At 38.0% G+C, this 20,898-nt stretch overlaps 2 protein-coding genes across 2 annotated transcripts; both read left to right on the forward strand.

Moving 5' to 3' along the window:
* Positions 1-2,924: 2,924 nt before the first annotated feature.
* On the forward strand, positions 2,925-3,836 carry LOC122200178 (olfactory receptor 4C11-like). The gene has a single exon (XM_042905658.1). It carries the CDS (start codon positions 2,928-2,930, stop codon positions 3,834-3,836), a length of 909 nt encoding a protein of 302 aa, XP_042761592.1. The 5' UTR covers positions 2,925-2,927.
* A 13,706-nt stretch (positions 3,837-17,542) lies between these two features.
* LOC122199999 (olfactory receptor 4C11-like) lies at positions 17,543-18,451 on the forward strand. Its single transcript, XM_042905403.1, has one exon. It carries the CDS (start codon positions 17,543-17,545, stop codon positions 18,449-18,451), a length of 909 nt encoding a protein of 302 aa, XP_042761337.1.
* The last annotated feature ends 2,447 nt before the right edge of the window (positions 18,452-20,898 follow it).

Genomic DNA, 20,898 nt, shown 5'->3' on the forward strand with positions numbered 1-20,898 from the left:
ATGTAGTACTAAATTGGGAATGCTTTCAACCTGAACATCTAATCTTGTTTATTTCATATACCTATGTGTTGGGCACCTTTGCGCCTGTTCCTATTTTAGGCCTTTGCCAATCCCTCTCTATGCTGGGGGTTCTGCACTGGTGTCTATTTTGGGGTGCCTTTACACCTCCCTATTCCTTCTTGGCGCCTTTTTGCCTCCTTATACACGGGGTGCCTTTGCAACCCCCTATTCTTGGGGTGTCAATCTGGCTAACTCAAACTCGGGTGTGACTGTTTTATGACTGTAATTCTCTATGCCTTGTTAACTCATCGGTGTAAGCCCAGAGGATTCCTAAGCTTATCCCCCACAGGCAATTAGTGTGAAAACAGTTGTGCAGCTGTATTAGGGGTAAATGAACAGGTAGATTAATATCTTGATAATATTAATAATCGTAATACAATATTGATGCTAATAATCTTAATGAAAGGACGATTCCAAAAGCATGTACTGCCTATCTGCATCTCTTATGCATTGTACACACTTAATTATTTAGCTTTCATAGAAACTCTAAAAGGTAGATTATTTTACTCCTCCCATTTACAGGTGAAGAAAATGAAGCCTAGCGATATATCGGGACTTGTGAAATATGGCACCATACTGTGCAGCAGTTGGGGTATGAATCCAGGTGGTTCAGCTTCAGCTTCGATGCTCTGTCACTGTGCTAACCTACCTCTCTGCTCTGCTTTAGGATGTTTGCATCTCAGGGAACCTGGTTCAGAATCTGACTTTCTTCAGTTAAAGCTGTAGTTCATCCCTTAACATAACCTGGAGTTTTTCACTGATCCGTCTGTCTCTTAGGAATTTTTACACTTCTCTCTGCAGATGGTTTCTATTCTTCTAATACCAACCATATAGTCTCTTACATAATGAATGATTTCATCTACATGTATCTTAAAACTCAAAAATCATTAAGTAGTGAGTATTTTATGTTATGTTAAAGTATCTTTCCCCAGCTAGTAAAAAGTGGAGCTGGGATTTGAACCCAAGACATCTGACTGGAGCCACTGTGTTCTTGACCAAGAAATGTAGTTATTTTCTTGATGAATAGCCATCCCAGATAAAATATCAACATTGCAAAATATGAACTGAACAAACATAAAAAAATTCTCGTAACAGCAATACTTTCATTAAAAAATGTAGTAAACTAGTAAAAAAACGTAGCAAAAATGTAACATGAGGCTGGTGATAAAAATGTGTATGTATATAACAAAATGCAATTTTTTTCTACTAACCAAATGAGAGAATAAGATCATGTCATAAAATAACCTTTTTTGTTTGTTTGCCTCTTCTGCAAAATCATGAACCTTGAAATATTGACCATATGTGTATGGTCAGCTCTTCTGAAAAATCATGAACCTTGAAATAATGACCATATGTGTATATAGTAAAAAGATGTGGAGATAAACACAAATGTAAATATACTTAGAGAATGTTTCTTAAAAGACATATAAGAAAACCAATAGTTATTTCCGAAGAGTAGGATTATAGATACAATAATTGGGAGACAGCTTTTAAATTTTCTTTCATTCTTCTGTGTACTTGGAATAATTAATGATAATCGTGAATTATTTCATAAAAAATATAGTTAATAAATGTACACAAAATATTGAAAAATGTTTCTAATAATTGTCAACAGCAATGATAATCTCTAGCATTTGGGACAGCGGCATCATACTTGGGAAATTAAGTTGTTATCTGTGTGAGTCAAAATTGGAAGCGATATAAATATCTCAAAAGACAAATGATCAAAGAGATGCCACTTAAAAAGCTTTATACAATGTCACATAATTAAATTAACAGTTAAACTAATGATAAGTATAATAACTTGGGAAGAAGTGTCATAATAATCCCAAGTCAAAAATCAGGACACAAAATGATATTATATGATGATTTCAGTGAAAACTCAACATGTTATGAACAAATACTTGAAATAGAACAATCATAACATAGTATGTTGGAATTATGGGATACTTTTCAGATGAAATTTTTAGAAGCATGCTGGTGACTTCAGGGTAAAATGAACATCTCTGAGTAACATCTCTGATGCCTATTTAGATTATAGGCATCATTAGGAATTTTATAGCATGTTGAATTCATAGGCAGAGATGCTCAATATTCTGAGTTTAGTCCCACAGTATAGTCAAGAGGGTAAACAGTTTCCTCAATTATTCCAACCACAAAGTTATCCTGACATTTGTTTTATAATGACATCAGAGAAGCTGACATTGAACATGAGAGGTGTAAGTAAAAGATTGTCAAAACAGACGTTGTAAAGCATATTACATCCAAGATACAGATGGGATCAGAGATGAAGGGGTCAGGGACCTAAATGAGTGAACTGAACAGAGAATATTTTCTTCCAGAGGGATTCTCCAACGATATGAGTGCTTAATCATGGTGGAATAGAGTTTTTTAGATTTCAAAGCACATAGATAACACCTATATGTGTATCCGTGTGCATATACAATCTTTTAATTCTTAAGGAAACTCAGGATGAGCTAAGACAAATATCTGCACTCCCTTTTTCACATGAAAGCTAAATTATGTGACAGTTAAGTCACTTGCCCAAGGAGAGTTCAAGTTCTGCAGTTTTCAATCTTGGTACGAATCAGAGGACATTTAATTTTACCTCCCCAGATGCAAAGGCTTTGTTGATCCAAGGCAGTTAGCTTCTGAATCAACAGATAGATCTGGGAGAAGCTTGGGCATCTGCAGATTTACCAAGAGTCATAGGGGATTGAAGGCAGTCAGAGGTTCATAACATGGAGCAAAAGCAAGGCATTCAGAGTTCAGCCCACCGATCTTCCCAAGCTGTCACTTCTTTTCTTCTCTTTGCAGATTCAGCCCTTGTCCTCAACTGCACCTTACTTTCAGCCAGTAGTATTGCGATGAATAGCAGTGTGACTGAATTCATTCTTCTTGGGTTGACACAGGATCCAGTAAAGCAGAAGGCAGTATTTGGGGTCTTCTTGATTCTTTACCTTGCGACACTGTTGGGGAACTTTCTCATTGTAGTGACTATTAAAACAAGCAGGACCCTTGCGAGTCCCATGTACTTCTTCCTGTTCTATCTGTCTTTTGCTGACACCTGCTTCTCCACAACCACAGCCCCCAGATTGATTGTGGATGCCCTTGCTCAGAAGAAGACCATTTCCTACAATGAGTGCATGATTCAGGTCTTTACACTCCATTTCTTTGGGTGCATGGAAATCTTGGTGCTCATCCTCATGGCTTTTGATCGCTATGTAGCCATTTGTAAGCCCTTGCAATACACTACCATCATGAGTTGGCACTTCTGCAGCGTTTTGATGATACTAGCCTGGGTGGGATCATGCATCCACTCTTCCGCACAAATTTTCCTGGCTTTGAGATTGCCTTTCTGTGGCCCCAACGTGATTGACCACTATTTCTGTGACTTGCAGCCCTTGTTGAAACTTGCCTGCATGGACACTTATGTGACAAATTTGCTACTTGTTTCTAACAGTGGAACCATATGCACGGTGAGTTTCATAATCCTGCTTACCTCCTATATTGTCATCTTGTACTCTCTGCGTAACCACAGTGCTGAAGGAAGGCGAAAAGCCCTTTCCACCTGCACCTCCCACTTTATTGTGGTTGTCTTATTTTTTGGTCCATGCATATTCATATACACACGCCCCCCAGCTACATTTCCAATTGACAAAATGGTGGCTGTGTTTTATACAATTGGGACCCCCTTTCTTAACCCTCTGATGTATACACTGAGGAATATGGAAGTGAAAAAAGCCATGAAGAAATTATGGTGTAGCAAAGTATGACTTCTTTTGATACAGGATATTCAGGGATTCTAATGTATTTTTCCTTAACAGTTTGGTTTTCCTTCATGGACAGGCAAGGTGAATTTTTCTCATTGTGAGAAAAATCCATTGGGAAATTTTAATTTCACTATTATTTTATAATTTTAATTGAATTATTATGAATAAGTACGGATAAATACACATCCCTTTTTCACAGAGGATGACATTAGAATAGGATTACTTAAAATCCATAAACATTGTAAACAACCTGGAGTGGCTCTCAGTTGAAATCTTTTGACAGCTGGCCATATTCACATGATAATTTCTCTTCCTGTACAATTTGTCTTCAGAAAAAAATATACTGACTATTGGCAGAATGATTGTGTGTATGTGTGTGTGTGTGTGTGTGCGCACTAATTCTTACAGATTTCATTCTAGTCCTTAAGAACTTGGATGTAGAGCTAATCCCTATGGAACCAGAACTTAGAAATTAAGGTTGTGGTCTTGACAATCTGGGAGTTGGAGAAGATGTTCTGAGAAAATTCTGTGGTGGAATCCTTGCCTGAGCCTGACTCACTGGGACATGGATGGACCCTCAAACTCCACGAAGAGCTGGAAACCTCAGTGAAAACCTGGACTGTTACTGGAAAACACTGTCAATGTTCAGTGAATGGTGGGAGAAGGGGAGTTTTACACTTGGCAGTGATGGGCGGTATCAGCCAGTGAACTGGTTTTTGGCAGGGTCCTTCTCTTTCATCGTCACAGATCAGGGTCAGTGAGGGGGTTTGGCAGCAGGAATATGCAGAAGGTTAAGGGGTAGAAGCATGGCTAGAAAACAATGTACATTGTAGAGAAAGCAAAGGTGAAAGGAAAGTGGTAACTGTATCCAGGTGGCATAGAAGAAGCTTTGCCTTTTTATATTGGATGATCACTTTTTGGATATCTGAACGCAGGGAAACAAATGCAGTTCCTGGGTATCTGTATAAAATTGACCTAGATTAGCTTGACTTCCTTGGCTCTTACATTCATTTGCATATCTGGAAAACACTTTATTTATTTATTTATTTATTTATTTATTTATGATTTCCAATGGTGTCTGAAAATTCAAATTTTCTATTTCTCGGGAGAACCCAGGATTGAAGCTCCACATAGTGCTTTTCAATTCTGGTCTTCTGGTTTTGTAGGAGAATGTTTAAATACATATTTTGATTTTTGAAGTTAACCAATTGAGATGTGCAATAAACACCCTACCACCATAACCACCACCACGTCCACCATCACCACATCATAATCTCATAATTAAGTACCGTCATGTGATGCTGTTTCAGTATCTGAATGTATAGTTCTCATAAAATTTGCACCAAGAAGAATTACTTTAAGTGATACAGGCTAATGAGAAAAGAATCCAATGACCTACAAAAGTATGTGAGATACCAACTGAAGAGCAAATGTTATTGTGTCACATCAAAGATGGTGAAAGCTTTTTATTTGCCTTCCTTTGGGGGGCTTTTTGTAGGCTCTCTAATTTTAGCATCCTTGATGTGGAAAGATTTCTATTTCTTGTCATCACTGATGACCCCTTCTTAGCCCTTAGAAAGCCAGTGGTTAACTTCCAAATTCTGTACTCTTCCCAGTGAACTCTTTTGGGCTGGTCCCTAAAAGATCTCTTTATGGCTTCTGTGTGGTAGTTTCTGGGAAACGTCCAGGCATCTCTGCTCCCAAAATGTTCTATTAATGAAGAAACATTTCTAACATAGGCTGATGTCAAACAGTCACCCTCATCTGATACCAACCTGTCTCTCTTCCTTCCTTGACTTTACTTACCTCAGTCTGCTCAGTGCACCCATATGGAGGGTCCCATGCTAGGTTCTCAGAGTAGGGCTCCATCACATACGCACATGCACACACACACACACACACACACACACACACACCCCTGGGGTGAGGGACAGACATATCTCTACAGTGAATTTTCTAAAGCTGTTTTCACAAATTACTCAGCCACTTTATAACCCGACCACGCTTATATCCTTTATCTAGTTGTAGGATACTTCTGTTGATCATTTCCTTGGTTTGGAAGTAGGCATAAGATGATTTAGGCACAAGTTCACATCCATTGTGTCTATTCAACATTTGAGTTTTAACACCCTGCTACATAAGAAAGGTTACATTATAAACAATTTGTATGACCACTGGACCTGAAGAGAATTTATTTTCATTTGGAAAGTGATGGTAGACAGCACTGGAGGGGCGAAGATGGTGGAGCAGCCGGGTAGTTTTTCTTTTCTCTGTCTCTTCCCTGAAATACAGTTAGATCATCACCAAACCATCTTGCACAACTAGAAAACAGATTTGAGGATTAACACAACAATCTGCACCCTGAGGCACAGAACTCAGCAGGTCCATAGTGCAGAGAGGTGAACTGGGGGAGAGAGAAGCTGTGGGTAGTGGGGAGCTGTTTTTGCTTGTGGACAGAGGACAGAGACAGGGCGAGAGTACATGAAATGCACTCCCTCTAACAGCAGCTGATGAGGAAGAGAGGGAGTAGAAAACCCACAAGGACTGAACAAGAAAGAGAGAAACAAAACTTAGAAAGAAAGTTTACGTTTACAAACTGGGGTTTTATCAAGAAAGGATGCTGAATTTTGTCAAATGGTTTCTCCATATCTATTGACAGGTTCACGTGGTTCTTCTCCTTTCTCTTACTAATGTGATGTATCACATTGATGATTTGTGGAAATTGAGTCATCCTTGCATCCCAGGTATAAATCCCACTTGATCGTGGTGAATAGTTCTTTTAGTGTATTGTTGGATCAGATTGGGTAGGATCTTGTTGAGAGATTTGCATCCATGTTCATCAGGGAAATTGGCTGTAGTTCTCCTTTTTAGTGGGGTGTTTGTCTGGTTTGGAATCAAGGTAAATGCTGGCCTCATAGAATGAGTTTGGAACTTTTCCATCTATTTCTACTTTTTGGAACACCTTCAAAAGGATAGGCGTTAACTCTACTTTCAGTGTTTGGTAGAATTCCCCAGGAAAGCCATCCAGCCCTGGACTCTGGTTTTGGGGACATTTTTGATTACAGATTCAGTTTCTTTACTGGTTATGGGCTGTTCAAATCTTCTATTTCTTCCTATTTCAACTTTTGTAGTTTATATGTCTCTAGGAATTTGTCCATTTCTTCGAGATTGCCCAATTTATTGGCATATAACTGCTCATAATACTGTTTAATATTGTTTGTATTTCTGCAGTGTTGGTTGTGATCTCTCCTCTTTCTTTCTCGATTTGATTTATTCAGGTCCTTTCCTTTTTTTCTTGATCAAACTTGTTATAGGTTTACCAATTTTGTTAATACTTTCAAAGAACCAACTCCTGGTCTCATTGATCTCTTCTACTTTTTTTTTTCAATTTTGATACACTTGATTTCCACTCTAATGTTTATTATTTCCTGTCTAATGCTGATTTGGTGTTTTATTTGCTGTTCTTTTTCCGACTCTTTTAAGTATAATGCTAGGTTGTGTATCTGAGACCTTTCTTCCTTCTTTAAGAAGGTGTGCACGGCTACATACCTCCCTCTTATGACTGCTTTGGTTGTGCGCAGATTTTGTGCTATGGTGTTATCATTTTCTTTGGCCCATATACTTTTTATGTACCTCTTTAACTTCTTGGTTAACTTATTCATTCTTTGGTAGGATGCTCCTTAGTATCCAAGTATTTGTTGACTTTCCAAATATTTTCTTGTGGTTGATTTTGTGTTTCAGTGTTGTGCTCTGAAAATATACAAGGTATGATCTCAATCTTTTTGTACTTATTCAAGGCTGATCTGTGTCCCAGTATGCGATATTTTCTGGAGAATGTTCCACGTGCACTGGAGAAGAATATGTATTGTGCTGCTTTAGAATGGATTGTTCTGAATATATCTGTTAAGTACATCCAGTCCAGTATATCATTAAAAGCCTTTGTTTCTTTGTTGATGTTCCATTCAGATGATCTGTCCATTGCTGTAATTTGGGTGAAGTCCCCTATTATTATCGTATTATTGTCAATTATTTCCTTTATGTTTGTGATTCATTGATTTGTAAATTTGTTGTATCAAAACTTGGGGGCTTAAATGCTTACAATTGTTAAATCTCCTTAGTAGATAGACACCTTAATTATGATCTAATGCCATTCTTCATCTCTTGTTACACTCTTTATTTTAAAATCTAGATTTTCTGATATAAGACTGGCTACCCCAGCTTTCCTTTGGTAACCATTAGCATGATAGATGGTTCTCTATCTCCTTACTTTCAATCTGAATGTGTCTTAAGTCTAAAATGAGTCTCTTGTGAACAGCTTATAGATGGATCTTGTTTTTTTTTTTTTTATCTATTCTGTTACTCTATGTTTTTGATTGCAGCATTTAGTCCGTTGACATTTAGAGTGAGTACTGAACGATATGTACTTATTGCCATTGTGTTGTGTGGAGTTGGAGTTTCTGGTGGTATTGTCTGGTCCTTTGTAGTCTTTGTTTCTTTTGATCTTTTTTGTTTTGTTTTGTCTTTTCTCCTCTCAGAGAGTTCCCCTTAAAATTTCTTGCAGGGCTTGTTTAGTGTTCACCAACTCCATCAGTTTTGTTTGTCTGGGAAACTTTTTATCTCTCCTTCTGTTTCCAATGACAACCTTGCTGGGTAACAAATTCTTGGCTGCATATTTTTCTGATTCAACACGTTGAACATATTTTGCCACTCCTTTCTGGCCTGTCAAGTTTCTGCGGATAGGTCTGCTGCGAACCTGATCTGTCTTCCCTTGTAGGTTAAGGACTTTTTTTTTTTTTCCCTTACTGCTTTCATGATTCTTTCCTTGCGTGAGCATTTTGTGAACTTGACTATGATATGCCTTTTTGATGCCCGGTTTTTGTTGAATCTAATGGGAGTTTTCTGGGCTTCGTGGATTTTGAGGTCTACTTTTCCACTATTATTTGTTCCCATGACCCTTCTACCCCTTTTCCCTCTCTTTGTCTTCTGGGACCCATATGATTTGGATGTTATTCCTTTTTAATGAGTCACTGAGTTCTCTCATTCTTATATCGTGCTCTTTGCCTTAGTTTTCCTCTTTTTTCTGCTTCATTATTCTCTATAATTTTGTCCTCTGTATCATGAATTTTCTGCTCTGCTTCATCCATCCTTGCCACCATAGCACCATTCGAGATTGAATGTCAGTAATAGCATTTTTTTTTCAACTTTTTTTTTTTTTTATTATTTTTTATTTTTGGGACAGAGAGAGACAGAGCATGAACGGGGAGGGGCAGAGAGAGAGGGAGACACAGAATCGGAAACAGGCTCCAGGCTCCGAGCCATCAGCCCAGAGCCCGACGCGGGGCTCGAACTCACGGACCACGAGATCGTGACCTGGCTGAAGTCGGACGCTTAACCGACTGCGCCACCCAGGCGCCCCAGTAATAGCATTTTTAATTTCACCTTGACTGGAGCTTACTAATTTTATTGCCACAGAAAGGGAGTCTTTGTGTTTTTTGTTTTTTTATGTTACTTTGGGTATTATTCTTATTATTGTGATTCTAAATTCGTGTTCTGTCATCTTGCTTGTAACTGTGTTGATTAAGTCCCTGGTTGTCATTTCTTCCTTTTCTTTCTTTTGAGGTGAATTCCTTCATTTCATCATTTTGAAGGAAGAAAAAGAATTAACAAAATAAAGTAAATAAATAAAAATTAAAAAATTAAAATCAACACAAAAAAATCAAATGAAGGATGCTGGTCATAGGTGTGTTTTGGTCTGGTTGTGGAATGAAGTTTGATTGAATAGAGAAAAAAAGGAAAGAAAAGAAGTGAAAAAAGGCAAACAGTTGAAAATTTAAAATAATGAATACAATAACATAGAATAAAAAGAATTGATGAAAGTGAAATCTATTTAAAAGTTCACAAAAATGGAAAAATACAGTAGTAAAAACTGAAGAAAAATCTTTTCATAAAAATGGGAACAAGTATCAATTTTTTCTCTTTATGTCTTCATGAACAAGAAAAGGAAATAAAATTACATATAGAAAACAAAAGGATGGGTGCTGGATTGGTTGTGAGTTGGTGGATGAATAAATGGGCAAAGGACATTGAGGGAGACACTTATTGTGATGAGCACTGGGTGTGAGATGTACGGGATGAATCACTGGGTTCTCCTCCTGAAATTATTAGTGAACTATATGCTCAATACCTTGGATGTAAATTAACAAATATAATTTTATGTACAATGCAGTAATAGTATTAAAATGAATGAAATATTACCATTTACAAAAACATGGATGGACTTAGAGTGTCCATAAGCTAAATAAATCAGTCAGAGGACATCAAATTGCACATGATTTCATTCATATGTGGAATTTAAGAAATAAGGCAAATGAACAAAGAAAGGAAAAAGAAAAAAAAAAACACCCAGACTCTAAAATACAGAGCAGAAAATGCTGGTTGCTGAAGGGAGGTGGGTGGCTGTGTGAAATAGTAAAGGAGATCAAGAGGAGTGAAGATACTCCACAGGTAGCCAGTCTGTGACACTTGTGATTAGCACTGAGTAATGTGTAGAATTGCTCAATAACAAAAGTGCATTTCATTGTTAAGTATAACTTGAATTGATTTAAAAATAAAAACTACTTGAAAACATCTTCATTTCCATATTTTTTCTCTTCTCTTTTTACCTACTGACTTACTGACTTCAAAATATTTAGAAATTGTAGAAATTTTAATGAGTAGTTTTCATTGTAATTTTATATTTTATGAGTATTATTAAGATTTATAATATTATATCTAAGAGTGACATTGTCTAGAATAAGAAACAGGGAGAAGTTTAGAAACCTACTTAAAGTGAGAGACACAAATAGCGAGGCATGAATTCAATTACATCACATGTGGTTCAACCTGTACATGGGTTCAGAGTTTTGTGTGGTTTTGGAAAAGATTTGCCTTAAATATCAGAGCATTTGGTAGCTTTCAAGAATCTATACCTGCTTGTTTTTTCGATAGGGCAGGGACAGGAGTGGAGCACTTGGTAACAGAAATGAAAGGTGTCCCCTAGGACATACTGGTAGGGGAGAAGGGCTCTGAGGACAGAATCTGCCCATTGACAGCCTTGTTCAGGAATCCTTGGCACTGTGGTTTGCTGTGGCCAAGGATTGACTGAGTTTATCCCTTTGGGTTGGGTGAGAAGGGGAGAGTCCTTGTCCCTCCAAAGGCTCAGCATTTGTGAACATTTATGAAATCTCTATAAATATCAGATGGAGGAGGAAGAAATGTTTAATTCGTGTGCTCTTCCAGGGAGTTGTTTTGGGGTTACAGAGTTGCTTTAAGAGACGTTTCTATAGCAGAATAGTGGGGATATTTCCTCTTTATTCTAGAAAATTATAAGAATAGAAGTGAGAAATTTTCTGCTGATATTACAGCTCTAACTCAGTCCTTTTAATAAAGACTGGCTGTCTGTGGAGTATCTCCTCTCCCCACAGACCCTGCACTGGAAAGCTGAGTAAATCTATTGGATATATGGTTCACATGTTGCACACTTACTGCACATGATTCATCTTCAAAGTAAATCCGAATTGCGAGAGCAAATCTAGGAGCTCTCTATTGGATCTCATCTCCTTTACGAGCAATAAGGTAAGTATTCAAACCCAAGTAAACTATGTTCTTTTCCTTGCCTCCCACGAAGGACTGGGTTTTAGGGCAGTTGCCATAATTTAATTCTGTCTCCTGAGACGCTTGAAACTCCAGGAACATATTTGTCTTAGTGATGAGAGGATCTGAATGTGTCAGGGCTCCCAGCTTTCACTGGCCTCTGCTTGAGGCAGGACATTCTCAGGACCAATGCTTATTGGAAAGGTGGGGGGTATATTTGAGGGGGCAGAGGTATAGTATCTTATACATATGGGTTTCTTTTTTTTAATTGATTAAATAAGCAGCTGACCCTCAATTTATTTATTTTATTTAAATGTTTTTTATTTATTTTGAGAGAGAGAGAGGAGAGAGAGAGAAAGAGAGAATGAGTAAGGGAGAGTCAGGGAGACAGAGAGAATCCCAAGCAGGCTGTCAGCGCAGAACCCTATGTGGGGCTTGATCCCACGAACCGTGAGATCATGACCTGAGCTGAAATGAAGAGTCTGACACATAACTGACTGACCCACCCAAGCACCCCTATTCGTGTGGATTTCTTATTTACAAGGCTTAAGTTCTGGAAAAGGAACAGGTTGTATACTGACCACATGCAGTCTGTATGCATTAATACTGTTGATACCTCGATCTGTGATATATTGATTGTTCTGCCAGTAATGATACTAAAGTTGGCTGTCCATACCTCCTGAAAAACCTGCTTACAGCTAAGAATTATATTCTCTTTCTGCTGTTGGGGTAAGGGGCATATATGGAGTGGAGGAATGAGAAGCAAACTCTCTATTGAAATCCGAGAGAAGTATTCTTTATCCCTAACAAGATTCTTTGCTCAACCTTACACTGTGGGTTTAAGTTATAAATATGAATATGAATATATATATAAATAAATATAAATATAAATATAAATATAAATATAAATATAAATATAAATAAATTCTGATCTTATTTTGATCCCTCTTCAAGTTTGCATCCATTTGAGAGTCAGGGTATACATACTAGGCATGGAAGTGCTTTTCTTCTTTACTGATTCATGGTTTCTGGCTTTACGCTGACTGCACCCAAATGAATGGAGTCTGCTGCTTTGCATGGCACTGGTGGGTAAGGTGTGGAGTGTTAGAGTGGGAGAGATTACCATGGAGCACAAAAATTTGAGTTCTGGTACTGGTTTCTTTTTGACTGCTCTCTGCTAAGCTACTTCCCAGCCTAGTCGGAAGTGCACAAATTAGAACAATGTGAATTTGCCTAATGAGATGTGAATTCCAATGAGAAAAGATTTTAAAGAGAAAAGGAAAGAAGACTATAATCATGGGTTGCATGATTCAAACACACACACACACACACACACACACACACACACACACATTTTAGCAGTGGAAGGCAAGTAGCAAGAAAGTTGTTTGGGAAAACCTGGAAGGCTGTGCTCAGGAGATGGACAGGGTACTCTGGACACAGGAAGCAATGGAAGGTGGAGGTTATCAGACGAAGGTCATTTAGCCACTGAGAAATACTGAAAGTGTAGGGAATGAGATGGTCGGGACATATTCATGAGGGACAGCAAGTGTCAGGCATGGTTGGAACACACACGAGCGGAAGCCCTGGGAGGAAAGGTGGTAAGCAAGACTATGGCACAGCGTTTGAGGACTTTGAAAGTCATGGTGAGTATTTCAGCCTTTGCAATTGAAAACCGCAGTAACCCTTTTATCATAAGTTATGATTCATCATATTTTTAGAACGCCCACTTTTCCTTTTCAAGTTGTAGTTAGGAGGTAAAAAGAGGGAGAGGATGGAGCGAGGAGAAGACAGAATTTCTGAAATTGTGTCCTTTCTTTCTGTATAGAAACATAGAGTGTCCACCTGAAGAATTGTAGGATTGACCATTTGTAAGACTGCTGTTTATGAGTAACTGATTTTGTACTATGTATGAGCTAATAATGCTCACAGTGAAAACTCACGTAGTTATCTCCCTCGACGTGTTATTTTCTCCAACAAGATGGCATGAGACATTTTAATTAGATTTTAATGAGTATTAGACACTGTGTGAAAGGAGTTTTTATGTCCCATGTTTTGAGAATCTAAACTGATCCTGTTTTTAGATCAGTGAAAATACTTTGTATGATATTACGATGATGGATGTATGTTACTAATATTTACCAAAACCATAGAATGTACCACACCCAAGAGTGAGCCTTGGGGTAAACTTTGGACTCTGGGTGATGAGGATGTGTCACGGTAGGCTCATCAGTTCTGGGAAATGTACCGTTCTGGTGGGCGATGTTGGTAATGGCAGGGGTGATATTTGGGTGGCTGCTAGGGACCATATGGGGAATCTCTGTACCTGCGTGTTGGTGTTGCTGTGAATGTGGCACTGCTCTAAAAAAATTAAGTCTTAGCAACGAGAACAAACTAAGAAGCAACAACGACCAAAAGATCTTATTAAAGCTGAGAGGAGGCGTGTGATTTTGCTGCCTCCTCCCCGCCCCCCACAGAGACAGCTGAGAGGGAGCCCATCTGCTCCTCCTCTGAGAGGGGAAGGGACACGTCTGGAGTCACCACTGAATCATACTCGGGATGCCTGCTGGGTCAATCTTCATTCTGTTGGGGCCACAGTGAATTCCCCTGTATGCTCTCCATTGAGTTTCTAAGTGCAGGATGTACAAAGACTGATATCTTCAGGGCAACCCTGACATCTTGAAGGGAGCAGGCACCTCAGTCCAGATAAACTCAAATCCAACTGGACTATGTTTAGAAAACTAGATGACTAAATTTTGATAAACAGCTGAATGAGTTTGTCCTTCTGCACTGAATATATCTTAATAAAATCAGCTGTCATATCTTGTATATCTCCAAATCTCATACTTGACTGCAAAAATATGTTCAAATTTCATAACCAGGCTTCCATGGCTTTTGGCAGAGACAAAACCTTGCTTTTCCAAGTTTTTCTGCTGACACTAGAGTCCGTCTAAACCAGCGGTTTCATATTGATCTTCTCTATTTGTCCCATCACCCCCATTAAAACGTTGGTTGGTTTCTTTCATGTCAAATGCTCTCACCCCTCTGATTTTTGTATCTTTGCATCACAAACTCTTTACAAACCAGGGTATATTTTATTTCTACTTTCATGTCATCATGGGTCACATATAGGGAAGCTGTTTGCACTTTGTATTTGTTTTTTAGTATGTATTAACGATATTTGGAGTTGCCATTACCAGCTTCTGATCACCATGAGCAAATTAGTGCCAAGATGATTTCAGTCACTCGGGGGAAGGAAATTAGTGTGAAAAAGCATTGTGCAGATGCAATATGGGTAAATGAACAGGTAGATTAATATCTTGGTAATATTAATAATCATAATGGAATATTGATACTAGTAATCATAATGAAAGAACCATTCCAATCACAGTTACTAAATACCTGCATCTCTTCTGCGTCGTACATACTGAATTATTTAGCCTTCATAGAAACACTAAAAAGTAGATTCTTTTACAGGTGAAGAAAATGAAGCACAGAGGTATGTAAGGACTTCTGCCACATGACACCATACTGCGCAGTGGGTGGGGTATGAATCCAGCTTTTCCGCTTCAGCCTCGATGCTCTCACTGTGCTAACTTACCTCTCTGCTCTGCTTTAGGATGTTTGCATCTCAGGGGACCTGGTTCAGATTCTGACTTTCTTCAGTCAAACTATAGTTCATCTCTTAACAGAATCTGGAGTTTTTCACTGACCATCTGTCTGTTAGGAATTTTTACTCTTCTCTCTGCAGATGGATTTTCTAATACCAACCACATAGTCCCTTACATAATTAATGATTTCATCTACATGTATCTTAAAACTCAAAAATCATTAACAAGAAGTGAGTATTTTGCCCATTTTTGCCATAAGTCCAGGTAATTGTGATTTGATATTTAAAATCAAAGATGATTATGGAATTCTGAGAGAAGGGAACAGGCAGTACAATTTTAAAATGTTTTGAAACAAACACTAAATTAGAATGTGGAAATGGACAGCTTGTAATAAAAGAAAAGGAAAAAAAGTCATAGAAAAAGGGAAAAAGTAAAATCATAATAGGGAAAGTAGCAGAGGCGGGGACTTACATAGCTCTCGCTTATTATAAGCTGGATCTTTTTCTCATTTTATCTGCAGTGCGGTGTAACCATGTTATGTGTAAAGTAGCTTTCCCCAGATAATAAAGAGTGGAGCTGGGATCTGAACCCAAGACATCTGACTACAGCAACTGTGTTCTTGACCAAGAAATGTAGTTAGTTATTTTCTTGATGACTAGCCATCCCAGATAAAATATCAAGATTGCAAAATATGAACTGAACAAATACAAAAAATTCTCAAGAGAACAACATTTTCATTAAAAATGCAGTAACAGTGTAAAATGTGGTTGCTGATAAAAATGTGTATGTATATAACAAAATTCAATTGTTTTCTACTAACCAAATGAGAGAATAAGATCGTCATAAAATAACCTTTTTTGTTTGTTTGCATGTTCATCAGCTTTTCTGCAAAATCATCAACCTTGAAATATTGACCATATGTGTATATAGTAAAAGGATGTAGAGATACATTCATATGTAAATATACTTAGAGAATGTTTCTTAAAAGATATTTCTAAAAGAAAACCAAAAGTAGTTATTTCTGAGAGTGCGTTTATAAATTCAATAATTTGGAGACAGCTTTAAATTTTCTTTCATTTTTCTATGTACTTTGAAATATTAATGATAAACATGAATTATTTCATCATAAATATAGTTAATAAATGGACATACCATATTGAAAAACATTTTTACTAATTATCCACAGCAATGATAATCTCTAGCATTTGGGACAGCAGCAAATTACTTGGGAAACTACTCTAAGTTGCTATTTATATGAGTCAAAATTGGAAGCAATATAAATATCTCAAAGGACAAACAGTCAAAGAGATTCCATTTAAGACACTTAATACAATATCACATAATTAAATTAACAGTGAAACTAACGATAAGTATGATAAAATGGGAAGAAGGGCTATAATAATTCCAAGTCAAAATCAGGACACAAAATGATATTATATTAAGATTTCAATGACAAACTCAATATGTTATGAACAAAAACTTGATGTAGAATAATCATGACATAGTATGTTAGAATTATGGGATATGTTTCAGATGAAGTTTTTAAAAGTATGCTGGTGAAATCAGGGTAAAATGAATATCTCTGGGTTACAAAACTATTTAGATTATAGGCATCATTAGGAATTTTATGGCATGTTGAATTCAGAGGCAGAGACGCTCAATATTCTGAGATTAGTCCCAGAGTACAGTCAAGAGGGTAAACAGTTTTCCTCGATTATTCCAACCTCAAAGTTGCCTTGACCTTTGTTATATAATGACATCAGGGAAGCGGACATTGAACAGGAAAGGCGTAAGTAAAAGATGGTCAAAATAGATTTACGTAAAGCATATTGCATCCAAGAAACTGATGGGTTCAGAGACGAAGGGGTCAGAGACCCAAAAATAAGCGAACTGAACTGAGAGTATTTTCTTCCAGAGGGATTCTCTGACAATATGAGTGCTTAATCTTAGTGGAATAGTCTTTTTTAGATGTCAAAGCATATAGATAAAACGCAAAACACATGAGATATATGTGTGTATCTGTGTGCATAAACAATCTTTTAATTCTTAAGAAAACTCAGGATCAGGTAAGGTAAATATTTGCACTCCGTTTTTCATATGAAAGCTAAATTTTGAGATAGTTAAGGCACTTGCCAAAGGAGAAGTGAAGTTCTGCAGTTTTCAATCTTGGTAGAAATCATAATTTTTAAAGGATATTTAATTTTATCTCCCCAGATGCGAAGGCTTTGTTGATCCAATTCAGTTAGCTTCTGAATCAGCAGATAGATCTGGGAGAGGCTTGGGCATCTGCAGATTTACCAAGAGTCATAGGGGATTGAAGACAGTCAGAGGTAACATAACATGGAGCAAAAGCAAGGCATTCACAGTTCAGCCCACCGATCTTCCCAAGCTGTCACTTCTTTTCTTCTCTTTGCAGATTCACCCCTTGTCCTCCACTGCACCTTACTTTCAGCCAGTAGAATTGTGATGAATAGCAGTGTGACTGAATTCATTCTCCTTGGGCTGACACAGGATCCAGTAAAGCAGAAGGCAGTATTCGGGGTCTTCTTGATCTTTTACCTTGCGACACTGTTGGGGAACTTTCTCATTGTAGTGACTATCAAAACAAGCAGGACCCTTGCGAGTCCTATGTACTTCTTCCTGTTCTATCTGTCTTTTGCTGACACCTGCTTCTCTACAACCACAGCCCCCAGATTGATTGTGGATGCCCTTGCTCAGAAGAAGACCATTTCCTACAATGAGTGCATGATTCAGGTCTTTACACTCCATTTCTTTGGGTGCATGGAAATCTTGGTGCTCATCCTCATGGCTTTTGATCGCTATGTAGCCATTTGTAAGCCCTTGCGATACACAACCATCATGAGCCGGCACGTGTGCAGTGTTTTGGTGATTCTAGCCTGGGTGGCATCTTGTATCCACTCTTCGGCACAAATTTTCCTGGCTTTGAGATTGCCTTTCTGTGGCCCCAACGTGATTGACCACTATTTCTGTGACTTGCAGCCCTTGTTGAAACTTGCCTGCATGGACACTTATGTGATAAATTTGCTAGTTGTTTCCAACAGTGGGACCATATGCACGGTGAGTTTCATAATCCTGCTTATGTCCTATGTTGTCATCTTGTACTCTCTGCGTAACCACAGTGCTGAAGGAAGGCGAAAAGCCCTTTCCACCTGCACCTCCCACTTTATTGTGGTTGTCTTATTTTTTGGTCCATGCATATTCATATACACACGCCCCCCAGCTACATTTCCAAATGACAAAATAGTGGCTGTGTTTTATACAATTGGGACGCCCCTGCTGAACCCTCTGATCTATACACTGAGGAATATGGAAGTGAAAAAAGCCATGAAAAAATTATGGTGTAGCAAAGTATGACTTCTTTTGATACACGATATTCAGGGATTTCAATGTATTTTTCGTTAACAGCTTGGTTTTCCTTCATGGACAGGCAAGGTGAATTTTTCTCATTTTGGGAAAAATCCATTGGGAAATTTTAATTTCACTATTATTTTATATATTTAATTGAATTATTATGAGTAAGTACGAATATATACACAACCCTTATTCAGTGAGAATGGCATTAGAATAGGATTACTTAATATCCATAAACATTGTGAACAACCTGGGCTGGCTCTCAGCTGAATTCTTTTGATACCTGGCTATATTCACATGATAATTTCTCTTCCTGTACGATTTGTCTTCAGAAAATAATGTACTGATTATTGACAGAATGATTGTGTGTGTGTGTGTGTGTGTGTGTGTGTGCGCGCACACACTAATTCTCTACAGATTTTATTCTAGTCTTTAAGAACTTGGACATAGAGCTAATCCCTATGGAACCAGAACTTAGAAATGAAGGTTGTGGTCTTGACAACCTGGGAGTTGGAGAAGATGTTCTGAGAAAATTCTGTGGTGGAATCCTTGCCTGAGCCTGACTCACTGGGACATGGATGGACCCTCAAACTCCACAAAGAGCTGGAAACCTCAGTGAAAACCTGGACTGTCACTGTAAAACACTCTCAGTGTTCAGTGAATGGTGGGAGAAGGAGAGTTTTACACTTGGCAGTGATGGGCGGTATCAGCCAGTGAACTGCTTTTGGGCAGGGTCCTTCTCTTTCATCGTCACAGATCAGGGTCAGTGAGGGGGTTTGACAGCAGGAATATGCAGAAGGTTAAGGGGTAGAAGGGCACTAGAAAATAATGTACAGTGTAGAGAAAGCAAAGGTGAAAGGAAAGTGGTAACTGTCTCCAGGTGGGATAGAAGAAGCTTTGCCTTTTTATATTGGAGAATCACTCATTGGGTATCTGAACGTTTGCAGGGAAACAAATGCAGTTTCTGGGTATCTCTATAAAATTGACCTAGATTAGCTTGACTTCCTTGGCTCTTACATTCATTTGCATATCAGGAAAACACTTTATTTATTTATTTATTTATTTATTTATTTATGGTTCCCAATGGTGTCTGAAAATTCAAATTTCCTATTCCTTGGGAGAACCCAGGATTGAAGGTCCACATTACTGCTTTTTGATTATGGTCTTCTGGTTTTGAGAGGAATGTTTAAATACTTATTTTAATTTTTGAAGTTAAACTAATTGATATCTGTAATAAACACCCTACCACCATAACCACCACCATGTCCGCCTCCACTACATCATAATCCCATAATTAAGTACTGTCATGTGATGCTGTTTCAGTATCTGAATGTATAGTTCCCATCAAATTTGCACCAAGAAGAATTATTTTATGTGATATAGGCTAATGAGAAAAGAATCCAATGACCTTCCCAAGTATGAGATCATTTCTAGCAACTGAAGACCAAATGTTATCATGTCTCATCTAAGATACCCAAGACTCCTACATAGAAAGAGGTGGCAGAATAAATAGTTAAATCCCAAAGAGAACATTTGTCAGAGCTCTCAGTGCCATATTTACAAGAGGCAATTATGTTTTATGTTCTAAGTGAAGACTCCTGATCTTCCTAGTTTTGTGTCTTGCAGTTTCATTTCTGAAGCATGAATCTGGTCATGTGAAGTTTATATTTAGAATAATCGATTCTTAAGTGACCAAGACATAATAAAAATAAACATTTAATTCTTATCATTTGTTGGTTTTTAAAATTTAATATAGTGGGAGAAAGAAAATATTCATTAGTATTCAGAAAGCTGTGGGAATTTTCTTCTCATGTTTAGATCATTTAGATCCAGCTTCCCTTAGATTTTAGATAAAGTCAGTTCATAGGGGTGGAAGAAGTGGTCAGGGGACTAAAAAGTCTTACTTGACCTGGTACCTTAACAAACTCACTCACCCAGTCTGCTTCTGGCAAATGGTGAAAGATTTTTCTTTGCCTTCCTTTTGGGGGATTTTTGTAGGCTCTCTAATTTTAGTATCCTGGGTGTGGGAAGAAGATTTCTGTTTCTTATGATCACTGATGACCCCTTGTTAGCCCTCAGAAAGCCAGTGGTTTCCTTCCAAATTCTGTACCCTTCCCAGTGATCTCTTTTGAGCTAGTCCCTAGAAGTTCTCCTTATGGCTTCTCTGTGGGAGTGTGTGGGGAAACATCCAGGCATATCTGCTCCCAAAGAGTTATATTTATATGGAAAACTTCTAACATAGGCTAATGTCAACCAGTCACCCTCACCTGATACCAACCAGTCTCTCTTCCTTCCTTGACTTTTCTTATCTCATTCTGCTCTGAGTACCCATATAGAGGGCCCCCATGCTAGGTTCTCCAAGTAGTGCTCCAGCACTCAAACACACACACACACACAAGCCTGTGCACACGCACACACACACACACACACACACAGAGACACATGTGAAT

The sequence above is a fragment of the Panthera leo genome, chromosome D1 (genome assembly GCF_018350215.1).
Source record: "Panthera leo isolate Ple1 chromosome D1, P.leo_Ple1_pat1.1, whole genome shotgun sequence".
Taxonomy (NCBI): Eukaryota; Metazoa; Chordata; class Mammalia; order Carnivora; family Felidae; genus Panthera; species Panthera leo.